The following is a 13,279-nucleotide window of genomic DNA, read 5'->3' as shown; positions in this document are numbered from 1 at the left end:
GCAAAAAAAAGTTGTGCCAGTAATTCAAAGAGCCAACCTTGTCACGTTTTGTCCTGCTGAATCTCCTGGAGACTATGTTAATGGTATGCATGTCTGTGATGTGCTCAGCCACTTGCACATTAATTTAACAAGCAGGGTGTTCCGTTGATTGGATCAACTGGAACTCTCATCATCATAAACAACGGTGTGCTAGTTATTGTCAGGCCATTGAACTTGTACCATTATTATAAACAAGTCATGATAAATAGGAAAAGTTACTCATACTTTTCAGAGCTTTAATTAAATTAATATTGTTGATTAATAAAAGAAAACAAAAACAGAACACAGGCACAACAAGGGCAATAAAAGATAAACATAGGAAACAAGGCTGAAATATTAAAAATTTTGGTTGTTAACTGAATATTGATTAGAATAACCAACAACTATTACAGATCTACTTTTTACTCTTTAACTCTTTTACTTGTTTCAGTCATTTGACTGTGGCCATGCTGGAGCACCGCCTTTAGTCGAGCAAATCGACCCCAGGACTTATTCTTTGGAAGCCTAGTACTTATTCTATCAGTCACTTTTGCCGAACCACTAAGTTATGGGGACGTAAACACACCAGCATTGGTTGTCAAGCGATGTTGGGGGGACAAATACAGACACACAAACATACACACACACACATATATATATATACATATGTACGACGGGCTTCTTTCAGTTTTCTGTCTACCAAATCCAATCACAAGGCTTTGGTCGGCTTGAGACTATAGTAGAAGACACTTACTTGCCCAAGGTGCCACGCAGTGAGAATGAACCCAGAACCATGTGGTTGGTAAGCAAGCTACTTACCACACAACCATTCAATATAAATATATATCTATACACATGCGCGCACACACACACATTTATATATAGTGATTAAATTATTTTGTTACAATCTGTAATATGTTTCAATCATACATCATTGACAAACATTTGACAATGTCCAAAGATTGAAACATATTGAATTGTAGTTTGTAACAGAATTATTACACAAATAAACAAATACTAATTCATGACATATATGTCTTCAGTCTTTTGAGTTCTTGACAGTCACACTAACCCCAGTCACAGACAATAGATGAGGCTTCTGTAATTTCTTGCTCAACAAGCAGCACAAATGATTTGTTCATAGTGATCAAAAGTTTGTGCAGTACATTAGCTCACTCCTGCCATCAAATTCACATTGTCTGCATAGGTGTATAGTGTGCCACATATCAGATGCCATAATGATTGCAGAGCAATGTGAAATGAAGTGTTTTGCTCAAGAACACAATGCAATGCTTGATCTGGAAATCAAAATCATTGTTTTATGACTATGAATTCAATACCTAATTATGAGGCCAAGCAGCTTCACACATAGATAGATAGATATGTATGTATTATGTATGTACGTACGTATGTAGGTATGTATGTATATGTGTGTGCGCGTGTATGTATGTATGTATGTATGCATGTATGTATGTATGCATGGATGGATGAATGCATGCATGCATGCATGTATGTTCTTCTTTTTCCCTTTTTAAATTTAAATTAAAATTCTGACAAGCTGCCTACTCGGTAGCAAGGTTGTGAAGGAAAGTATCTTGTTTTAAACATCATCTTTTCAATCTAAAGAAGGGCTTGCAGATTTTTATAGTCCCAGATATCATGACCCTTTGTAGCTTATGAATTAAGAATTTGCATTCTTTGCCCATGATCCCATGATCCCAAGTTCAGCTATACTTTGCTCCAGACGTACATACGTACGTATGTATGTATGTATGTATGTATGTATGTATGTATGTATGTATGTTATCAATCAGTTTCATTTCTGTATTTCTTGTCCATAGAGAAAGAGCCGGACTCTAACATAGATCCAAGGTTCCTTCATTGGAACTTTTATCAACATCATCTAGGTATTTGTGCATATGTGTGTGTGTGTGTGCAGTATTTGGTGTTAGTGTATGCGCAGATTTGTATGTTTGTTTTATGGATGCGTCTTTATGTATATATTCTCATGTCTAGATGCATGCATATGTATTTATGTGCTAAATTTTTGGAAAGTTTTACATATGTATGTATGTATGTATGTATCCATGTATGCATGTAAATCAACAAAATAACTGACCTTTCTGATGTTGTAGAAATCACGGTGGGGTACTTCTTTCTGGGCAGCTGATTCCTTTATCTCATTCAACAAAACATGTAACTGGTACTTGTATGATAGATAACTCAGGCGCTGGTAAGAGAATGATTTCCTGTAACAACGACAATAACAGTAACATCAAGAAGAATATATAAAGAACAATCTTATTCATTTGTGGTTCTTCAACCATCATCATCGTCATGTTTAAATATATGTAAAGTATGTTCAACCGTTTAGCATTTAAACTGGCAATATCAGGCCCAAATATTGCACCTGTTTTATGTTCCAAATGACTAGATCTGTTGAAGTCCTAAACAAAATTCTAGTCCTATTTTTCTCACTATTTGTAAAGTCAAACATTTTTAATGTTTTACTTTCTTTTATTATTTATGTATTTATTTATTTATTTGTAACATTTTATTTGTACTCTAAGTACTAGCATGGATTCCAGGTGTTAGTGTGGTTAAAGAGTTTGTTTAGCAATTCCATGGTTCTGAGTTCCATCCCATAGTGAAGCAGTAGGATAGAACTCAGTGCTGGGTATGGGGGCATGATTACCTACTACGTATATTTCCTATTTAGTACATCCCCGGTACTAAATAGGAAATATACGTAGTAGGTAATCAAAACCCCATACCCACAGTTTATATTTATATACAGGTAGAATAGTTAGTGGGCTGTTATGTAGATGCATGTATGTGTGCATGTGTGTGTGAGTGTGTGTGTGTGTGCGTGTGAGTGTGTGTGTGCGTGCACGCGCGTGTGTGTGTGTGTGCCTGCTGCGCACATATATGTATATGCACATGTATGTAGGTAAATGGATATGAATGTAAGCAGATAGACACACAGATGGATAGGTACATAGGTAATATGAACAGACAAGCACACATACACACACACATACAGAAATGAAGACTGAAACACATGACCATATACACAAACACTTCACCTTGCACAAAGACACATATTGAGACACACATCCACACATATGGAGATACAGATCCACACATATGGAGACACACATACATCTATACAGACACAGTACATAGTCTCAAAAAAACCCATACACACACAGACACACTCAGACATGCACACACAAGGAGACAGAGGTACACAGACTCACACATGCAAACACACATAAAAAACCCTACACAAACACAAACACATGAATCTGCGGAATACATACAAACGTATGCACATACATATATACATATGCACATACACACACACACATATATACACACACTTACATGCATGCATACATACATCCATACATGCATGCATACATACATACATACATACATACATATATACATACATACAAGTGTATGCGCACACATTGACCCACACACATGCGCACAAACAAACAAAAAGAACACAGCTTGGATAATGGGCAGAGTCAATGACTATTGAAAAGGTTGCAAGATGTAACAAAAATTTTAGGAAAAATAAATAAGTAAATGAGTGGAAATTTTACTGGCGGGTGTGTTAAATAATAAGGCATTAAAAGAGAATGACTCCCCAGACACAACAATATATATATATATATATATATATATATATATATATATATATATATATATATATATATATATATATATCAGATTGAAACCTGGTGCAGCCTCATGGCTTGCCAGTTCTCAGTCAAACCATCTAACCCATGCCAGCATGGAAAGTGGACATTAAACGACGACGACGACAATGATGTTGATGATGATATATATATATATATAATGGGCTTCTTTCAGTTTCTATCTCCCAATTTCTATCTCCCTTAATAGGTTATTTAGTTGGCCCAGAGCTGTTGTAGAAGATACTTTCCCAAGGTGTCATGCAGTGGGACTGAACCCAGAACCATGTGATTGGGAAACAAACTTCTTACCACACAGCCATGTCTGCACATAAATAGATGAAAGAAAACTTACAATGGTCCATCACTGATAAGTGTATACATGATATTCTGATCATTTAGGAAAGTAGCACAGTCTGGGTATGTCCAATCAAATGGCTTGTCTTGTTCCATGGATGCTGCATCAAGGTACACTTTCATCACACCATTCACCATTTTGAACTCACAATTCACACTATTTGGCAGTATACAATCAAAAGGATCTCCGTCAGTTCTTGGAGCATCAATCGGGTGATCTGCAAAACAAACAAAAACAATAGTTCTCTTACGTATACATTATAGTGTGTGTGTGTGTGTGTGTGTGTGTGTGTGTGTGTGTGTGTGTGTGTGTGTGTGTGTGTGTGTGTGTGTGTTTGTGCGTGTATATATATGTATGTATATATATATATATATATATATATATATATATATATATATATATATATATGTATCTTGCTGGTATTTCATTCATTGCTAACTTATTTGTTTTTCATGAGGTATGTATTACACGTGTATACTCACTGGTTACCAATACTGATTGTCACACTATGTACCTTCACTAAATTCACTAAATTATCTCCACTATTCCCAGAGATATCTGCTATAAATGGCTTCCTCTGTTCATCACTAAAGACACTCACCACAGAAACATATTCAGATCAAAACAACTCTGTCAAGAATGGAGCAGAGTATTACCCACACAACAACCCCCACTTTATAACCACTGTACAAGATTACATTCCAACTGGTGAGAAAAAAATCCAATCAAAGATAATCATACATTATTTAACACTTTTGTTACCATATTTCTCTTAATATACACTACCTTTGTTCTAATTAATTTTGAAACTAATGAATAATTTAGTGAAATAACTACAGCTTTATTAAACTGGTGTTTTGAAATTAAATTAATATGAAAACTTGATGTAAGGTTTTAATTTAGCTCGTCTTTAAAAGAGGAAGTTTACATCACAAAACCAAACACAATTTCAGCCAGGTTGGTTAAGGTGTTGTTATAATTTCAAATACTCAAATGACTATATTTCATACAGTTTTTTTCTGTTCTTTTAGCTAATAAACATTTTCTTAAGGTTAGTTTTACTTTCTGACTTCAATGGCAGTCTGACAACCTGCTAGCAGCAAAATTCCCTAAAATGTTGCTCGGCCTTTTTAAAAATGGAAAGCCAGAACCTTTCCTTCCTGCAGAATCTATTTCACAATCAAATAAAAACTGCTATAATTTTTCAATGCAGAGAACATTAAAAAGGTTAACTAGAAGCAAAATAAACAAGGAGAAAAAAAAAGACAATAATAGTTAATTACTGGAATTACTTTCATTTTTTGGCATGTACAGGAGAAAACACCATACATGTTTTGGTCTTATTCTGACCTCATCAATAAATCATAACTTTCATCATACTTGCAAAGTAATGATGAGAGAATCACTAAGTAAATGTACAAGATTGTGTATGTATATTGGTTAGTGGATGATGGCATCTTTGAATCTGATATTATTACACAAGGCAAACTAAATTTCGTCAAAAATAGTCAATGAAAACAATTGATTAGGGTTTTTCCACAGTATCATAGAACCCCCAAAATTCGACATTTTACATTACTTTCAATACCCTTCATGCACTGGCAATTGTTAGGAGTTGTATCTGATGCTGAAAGTTTGGTTGATTATTTTCAATATTAATTATTCAATTTACATTGAAAACAAAAAATATTATTGGTGTTGTTATAGAAGTAACCATAACAATGCCTAATGTTAAAAACAGTGATGATTATAATAAGAATTTAGCACACACACACATATTTATATACTATTGATGGTCATAAACAAGGAGTATAACTGGAATATTTTTGAGGATGATGATGATGATGATAATGATGGAAATGAAACTTTCTTAATTATCTTACTTGTACACACACCATAGATTTATGTGGTTAACAGAAATGAGTATTTGAATGACAGCAATAAACCAGAGGTAGAGATGGACTATATGTAATCTGAACCTTTCCCCCCCTTATTTATTAATTTTTTTTTACGGAATCCCACGTTTTAGGCTATGGAGATTCTGATTCTCAAAAATAATTGTTTGAAAAATTTCAACCCCCCCCCCACCACCACCACCACCAAGCAGGCTATTTACATGCTAGAAATAACAGCCAAATCTCACAAAACTAGTGTTAGGGTTAGGTTTAGGGTTAGGGTTAGGGTCAGGGTTAGGGTTAGGGTTATGGTCAGGGTTAGGGTTAGGGTTAGGGTTAGGGTTTGAGTTAGGGTTAGGTTTACCCTGTGGGTCTATATAAAAACCGGGGGGGGGGGAATCGAAATTTTGAAATTGAGATTTTTGAAAATTTTTTTCAGAATCGGAATCTCCATAGCCTAAAACGTGGGATTCCGTAAAAAAAATAATAATAATAAGTGGGGAAAGGTTCAGATTACATATAGTCCATCTGGACCAAACCAGATAGTAGAATGATTTGTTTATATGCATGCCTCTTGGTATCGCAGTGAAAAAAGAGAGGTTATTCTGAATCACATACTTTTCATTCCTGAAAATCTTAACACATTTTTTTTTTTTTTTGCTATAGTTACAAGATACTTGTCAAAGAGTGAAAGAGGGAGAAAAGCCAACTTACTTGCCCACATTACATTACTGATAGGAGACTCACTTATGTGATATGAGTAGAAAAATTTCAGTTATCCCATGCAATTAGTAGAAGTAAAAAGAAATTCATCTAAGGGGTGATAAGAAACTGAAAAAAGGGAGATAATTCCTGTAAACCTACTAATTCGCAATTTGGGTGTAATAAAGACAATACAGATGAGAGTGGATGTCATTTTTTAAATATTTTATATTCCTAATGGAATGAAAGACAAAAGCAGCCTTCGTGAGAATGAAACTAAAGTCTTCAAAACAATAAAAAGCTATTGTGAAGTAACCAAATACTATCTTCTACACCATTCCACAATAATATCTACAAGAGCCATGAAAGACACCTTAGATTGTCATTGAAACTGATAGAACATAGCAACCAAATATCCTTCAAATTACACCCTATCATTAAAAAAGAAAAAATAAGACACTTTAGATCATTTAGTCCTAGGTATATACTACATCTGAGAAGAAAAATGGACAGTCATGAATGGGAAGTCTTCCAACATTGATAGGTGCCCTCAATCAGAGGTGATCTGGGGTTAAATAAAGTCAAAGTTAAGTGATTTACTTGTACTAAATGCAGTATAAATAATAAAGCATCGACTATTGACCAAAGAACAAAGACAATTCACACTTTATCCATTCAGTCACTCCACCTCTAAGCACTAATTATAGCTACTCACAAACAAACCATTAGAATCTGATAAAGACAACAATCAACAGTCAGAGAACAAATGTAGAATCTGCAGGAAAGGAGATGAAAGTATCAACCATCTCTTGAGTAAATGCAGTAATCTAGCACAAAAGAGTATAAGCGCAGGCATGAGTGTGTAGGTAAAATAGTGCATTGGGATGTGTGCAGCTTTGAAATGATAGGAAAGTGATGTTAACATGAACCAGATAGAGAATAAGAATCCTGATTTTATTGGACTGTTCCATAAAAACTAATTATACTATTGAAGCAAGAAGACTAGATATGATAATAAAGGACAAAATAAATAAACAACATAAGATCATAGACTTTGTAATATCATATGGCAACAGAATGGATGCCAAAGAAATTGAGAAAAATTGGGAAATATCAGAACATAGCCAGAGAAATTAAAAGAATTTGGAAGACTAAAGCAACAATTATTCCTGTGGTAACTGGTGCACTTAGCATAACACCCAAACTGCTACCTAAAAGATAGAAAGATACTGAAACTAAGACTTGCATTATTGACCCACAGAAAAGTGCAATCCTGTATTCTGCAGAATCCTAAGAAAGATACTTGAAACTTGAAGAGACTTCACCAAATCTCAAAATAACATTTCTTATTTCTTTATTGCCCACAAAGGGCTAAACATAGAGGGGACCAACAAGGACAGACAAAGGGATTAAGTCGATTATATCGACCCCAGTGCGTAACTGGTACTTAATTTATCGACCCCGAAAGGATGAAAGGCAAAGTCGACCTTGGCAGAATTTGAACTCAGAACGTAACTCCAGACGAAATACCACTAAGCATTTCGCCCGGCACGCTAACGTTTCTGCCAGCTCGCATGTAATAGTTATGGAACAACAACAACAATAATAATAGTCTTTTCTGCTATAGGCACAAGGCCTGAAATTGTGGGGAAGGGCACTAGTTGATGTAATCGACTCCAGTACATAACGGGTACTTATTTCATCAACCAGGAATGGTTGAAAGGCCAAGCCAACCTCGGCAGAATTTGAACTCGAAGTAAAGACGGACGAAATGCTGTTAAGCATTTTGCCTGGCATGCTAACAATTCAACCAGATCACCGCCTTAATGATAATAATAATGATAATAATAATAATAATAATAATAATAATAATAATAATAATTCCATCCTTTAGAATTTAAGTGTTCAGACTGATTGGGAAATACGGGCAAACCAAGCAGATCTCATTATGAAAAATCATATTGTAAAGACTTGTCTTCTGAGTGACGTTGCATTCCCATGTCTCTGAAAACGTTTGAAAAACTGACCAAATATAAGGACCAGGAAATTGGAATCAGAAGAATGTGGAATCTCAAAGCAACAACATTACCTAGTATTATTGGGGCACTTAGAATGATACCAAGAGGAATAAACAAATATGTAGACCAAATTCCTAGCAGCTCCAAAATAAGTGAAATTCAAAAGACTATTTATGAACACCTCACATGTTCTATGTAAATTCCACTTCATGTAAATGCAATCTTGCTTTGTTCCAGCCAAAACGAACAGTTGGAGGTAGATCAAAAGTACAAACATTTAAAGAAAAAAGACAAACAAAATATTTAAATAAAAGACAAACAGATTGATTGAAATGGAAATAAAGTGTTATTGTTAAATGAGGAAAAAAATCGTAATGGCATGATACATTAAAAGAACAACAAAAACACCAGCAACAACATATCGATAAACAATCAGTTAACATTTAATTAATTTCATAGTGAAATGGAACATATTTAGTGATTAGATTTTAGAAGTGCGAGTTGTATGAATTAAAAACAGGGAGACAACTTCTGTCAGACCAGAGTTGTAAGGTAGAGAAGTCTATGAAAGTTGTATGACTATGCTATATATGGATGTATTGGAGTTAAAATACTATAAGTAGAGTTGTTACTGGATTGTAGATGTAAATAAATGAAAGAATAAACTCAACAATAGATGGATGGAGAAGGAGCATTCAACTAAAGAAGAAATTATATCATTTTGTCTTTACAATCCTGTGAGGTGTAAGGGAATAAATTCATGCATAGTTATATACATGTGTGTCTGTGGGGTGTGTGCGTGTGTGTGTGTGTGTGTGTGTGTGCATGTTTGTGTGTGTGAGTTGTATATTAGTGTGCATCTACATGTGTTAGTAAAAAGGGATAGTTTTTACGTGTCACCCGCACGAAAACGGCCAACCTCGAAATGGTGTCTTTTATGTGCCACCTGCACAAGCCAGTCCAGGGATATATATATATATATATATATATATATATATATATATGTATATATATATATATATATATATATATATATATGTATATATGTATGTATATATATATATATATATATATATATATATATATATATATATATATAGTGTGTGTGTGTGTATATATATATATATATATATATATATATATATATATATATGTGTGTATATATATATATATATATATATATATATATAGTTGAAATTTACAGTAAAACAAAAGACAAAGGCAGGTGTATGAACAACAAGTAGGTGTATTAGTTTGATGCTTGGGAAAGTGATAAAGTCTTTTATGTTTCGAGCCTACACTCTTCAACTAAAGGGAATAAGAGAAAATAAACAGAGAGAGAGAATAAGAAAACTTGTGGATTTAGCGGTCAAGCATATATGTATATACACACAAACAGGGTGGGGGTGAATAAAATGTAGTCTAAATTATGCAAAAATGAAAATAACACTAATATCTCATTTTAACAGATATATTTACAAAAATTACATTAAAATATCTTGAAATACTAAAGAATAAATTTATTCAATAAAATCACCATTGACTTCAATCATGGCCTACAGACGACTTTGGGATCTCCTGCAACTCTTCTGGACAGTCTCCTTGTTTCAGTTGGTGAATGCTACTATAATCCTTGCCTTCAGTTCATCTTTGGTGTTACAAGGAGTTTTGGTGGTCCCTTGCTCAACTGTGCCCCACACATAATAATCGAGGGAGCTGCAGTCTGGGGAGTTAGGTGGCCAGATGCTAGGGGTGATGTGGTCACAGAAATTGTCTGACATCCATGACTAGGTTCTCTTGCTTGTGTGGCATGGTGCAGAGTCCTCTTGTCAGACATAGGGTCTTACAGCAGCCACCCTCTTGGCCCAGGGCAACACTACCTCCTCCAGCACTTGACGTAGGCCTCTGTGTTGAGTCTGAGGCCATGTGGGAAGATGAATGGAGACACAATGTCATTATCACTAGTGATCACTCCAAACACCATGATGTTGACTGAATGTTTAATTTTTACCACTCTCGATACATGATTTGGGGACACCATCTGATCCTGGCAGAAACATTTCTCGTCTGAGAAAAATCAAAGCGTGTTTGGTTGGAAGGGATGCTTGAGTTTGTTCAAAAGCTTCATAGTATGATCTTTCTTCTTGTCCTTGATGGTTTGGGATAAAAACTGACCCTTTCTCATTTTGTATGAGGAATACTGAATGTCTTCATGCACTACCTGCCTGATAAGAAATTCAGACACTCCCGTGTCCCTGGCGATGGACCTGATTGACTTGGAGAGATTGTTGTCAATCATGGCCTGGATCTCACCAACAAATTCAGGAGTTCTTTTCTCAACAGAACGATCAGAATGAGTTTCCCGAGCTGCCGTACATCCGTAATCACCATTAGACTCATCCAACTCATTCCGAATCCTCTGCACTGTCCTCAGATTGACACCCAAACACTATGAAATGTTCGTATTGGAGCTTCCAGCTTGAATGCCAAGCATTACAGCATGTTATTTCCAAATTTCTGGCAGTGTGAATAGTGTCATGGTGCTGTTTCTCTCACAGACAGTGCCCAACTGACCCTACCATACTGTGTAGTCAACAAAATCAGAAACAAAGTGCATATGCAAAATTAAAAATACAGAATGGTGACGATATACCCATCGCACCCTGTGTGTGTGTGTGTGTGTGTGTGTGTGTGTGTGTGTGTGTGTGTGTGTGTGTGTGTGTGTATCATCATCCTCATCATTTAGTGTCTCCTTTCCATGCTGGCATGGGTTAGATGGTATGACTAAAACTGATAAGCTGCACCAGGTTCAAATCTGATTTGGCATGGTTTCTATGGCTGGATGCCCTTCATAACGCTATCCACTCCAAGAGTATAATGGGTGCCAGTTACATGACACCAGCATCAGCCACAACTACAATTTCACTTAGCTTGACAAATCTTCTCAATATATATATATATATATATATATATATATATATATATATATATATAAATATATATATATATATATAAATGAGTCTATATATAACGACATACCTTATTATATAAAGCTGAAGTTGTGTGTCTGTGTGAAGCCTTTTTAAAAGTTTATAGAAATCCACATTTTCCACTTTTTCGTAAAAATTTTTACATCAATGGAATTTTCTCGATGTGAACTTTCCAGTGCAGTAATTAGATTTTTTTAATTCCGTTTACTTTGTGTGATTTAAGGGAGATTTGGCTGTTGTTTCTAGCAACTTTTATATTTCTTCCCTTCTACCTGGGACAGCGTTCTTACACACGCGCTCAACAGAGAGAGAAAGTGATACATACAACGTCATAGATTAAACTTTCTTCTCAGTATTCTTTACCTATTTTTCATAACATAGATACGTAAAAACACACACAACCACACATACGTAATCTGTGACAACAACATACACATTTTGTTGTTCTGTTTAATATATACATAGATTATGCCTCCAAAGAAGAGAGTTTGCTGGGGAAAGAAAGCAACCGGTTTAAAATAACAGCAACAGACTGCAGCAATTCACCACATTCCAGAAGCTACTTTGAACATAATGCAAAATGGTGCATCAACATCTTCTGCCCAATCTGATAGAATTCTGGCAAAACTGTGTAGCAACAGATTGCCAGCAATTGCTTCATCAGAAATTGCCGTCCTAGCTCCCGCGAAAAGGGATTACCCTGCTATGTATAATCAGGGCAGCGCAAAAAGTTGTTTTGCACAAACATTTCTATAGCCAATTAGATGGATGAAATTTACGTATGCTTAATAATTTTACGCAAAACAGCCTTCAGACATTCCCTATTAATTTCATCGTCTTTTGAATTATGAACATATTTACATCATAAGGGTTTTTTCATTGTAAGGCTTTCTTTTTTAGTTGATTTTCACCTAGATGGCGTAATAAGTCACACCCGGACAACGTCGGGTTATACTGCTAGTATATATATAAATATTTATTATAGAATAAGGGAGATAACCGTTATTTAAGCCCATTTTTTCATTCTAAAGGGAATACGATGTGCTTTAGAGATAGTTCCACTTACAATTTGACTGTAAAAACCCATGTAATTTATGCACTTTTTTTTTTTTGTAAAAACAAAAAGAAACTTTAGTGGGTGCGTAAATTACATGAGTAGATTGTTTCCAGAATTTTTAAAGAATTTTTTGTTGCAAAATGACATACAAATGTAAACATTCGTACCAGAAGTTGATAGAAAAAATATAATGAAGTTGACTTTTATTTATGCTGGACAGTATAATACTTACTGTTTTTGTATTCATTTATTAAAACCATTAAATGGTTAACTACTTTTTGAAGTTTGATGTTCATGCTGGTAATCACGGTCTGGGCCATATTTCACTGCATCTAACGCCAACGCCAACATCATAATTCATCCTTGCACATGTAAACTCATTCAGTGAATATGACTTAGTGTTCATAGAGAAACCTTCATTTGTCTTATACAATGTTTAATGTCATTTCACATTCATGTTGAATTATGCAGATGTTCTCTTCATCGAACACTTTTAACATGTATTACCACTTCTTTTGGTACAGTAGATTTTTG

At 34.8% G+C, this 13,279-nt stretch overlaps 1 protein-coding gene across 2 annotated transcripts in view; it reads right to left on the bottom strand.

Annotated features, from left to right (window-relative positions):
• Positions 1 to 13,279, bottom strand: part of LOC106876500 (AMP deaminase 2) — an 87,837-nt gene that overhangs the window by 62,921 nt on the left and 11,637 nt on the right. For both annotated transcript variants that reach the window (XM_089338176.1, XM_089338177.1), the window contains exons 4-5: positions 4,081 to 4,300; positions 2,138 to 2,267 (exon numbers count right to left, since the gene is read on the bottom strand). In XM_089338176.1, coding sequence (XP_089194302.1) covers positions 2,138 to 2,267; positions 4,081 to 4,300 — 350 coding nt within the window. The remainder of the gene's footprint in view (positions 1 to 2,137; positions 2,268 to 4,080; positions 4,301 to 13,279) is intronic.

Source organism: Octopus bimaculoides, chromosome 20 (genome assembly GCF_046866305.1).
Source record: "Octopus bimaculoides isolate indiv1 chromosome 20, ASM4686630v1, whole genome shotgun sequence".
Lineage (NCBI taxonomy): Eukaryota > Metazoa > Mollusca > Cephalopoda > Octopoda > Octopodidae > Octopus > Octopus bimaculoides.
Note: the sequence above shows the minus strand (reverse complement) of the source record. Positions and strands in the feature narration are given on the sequence as shown.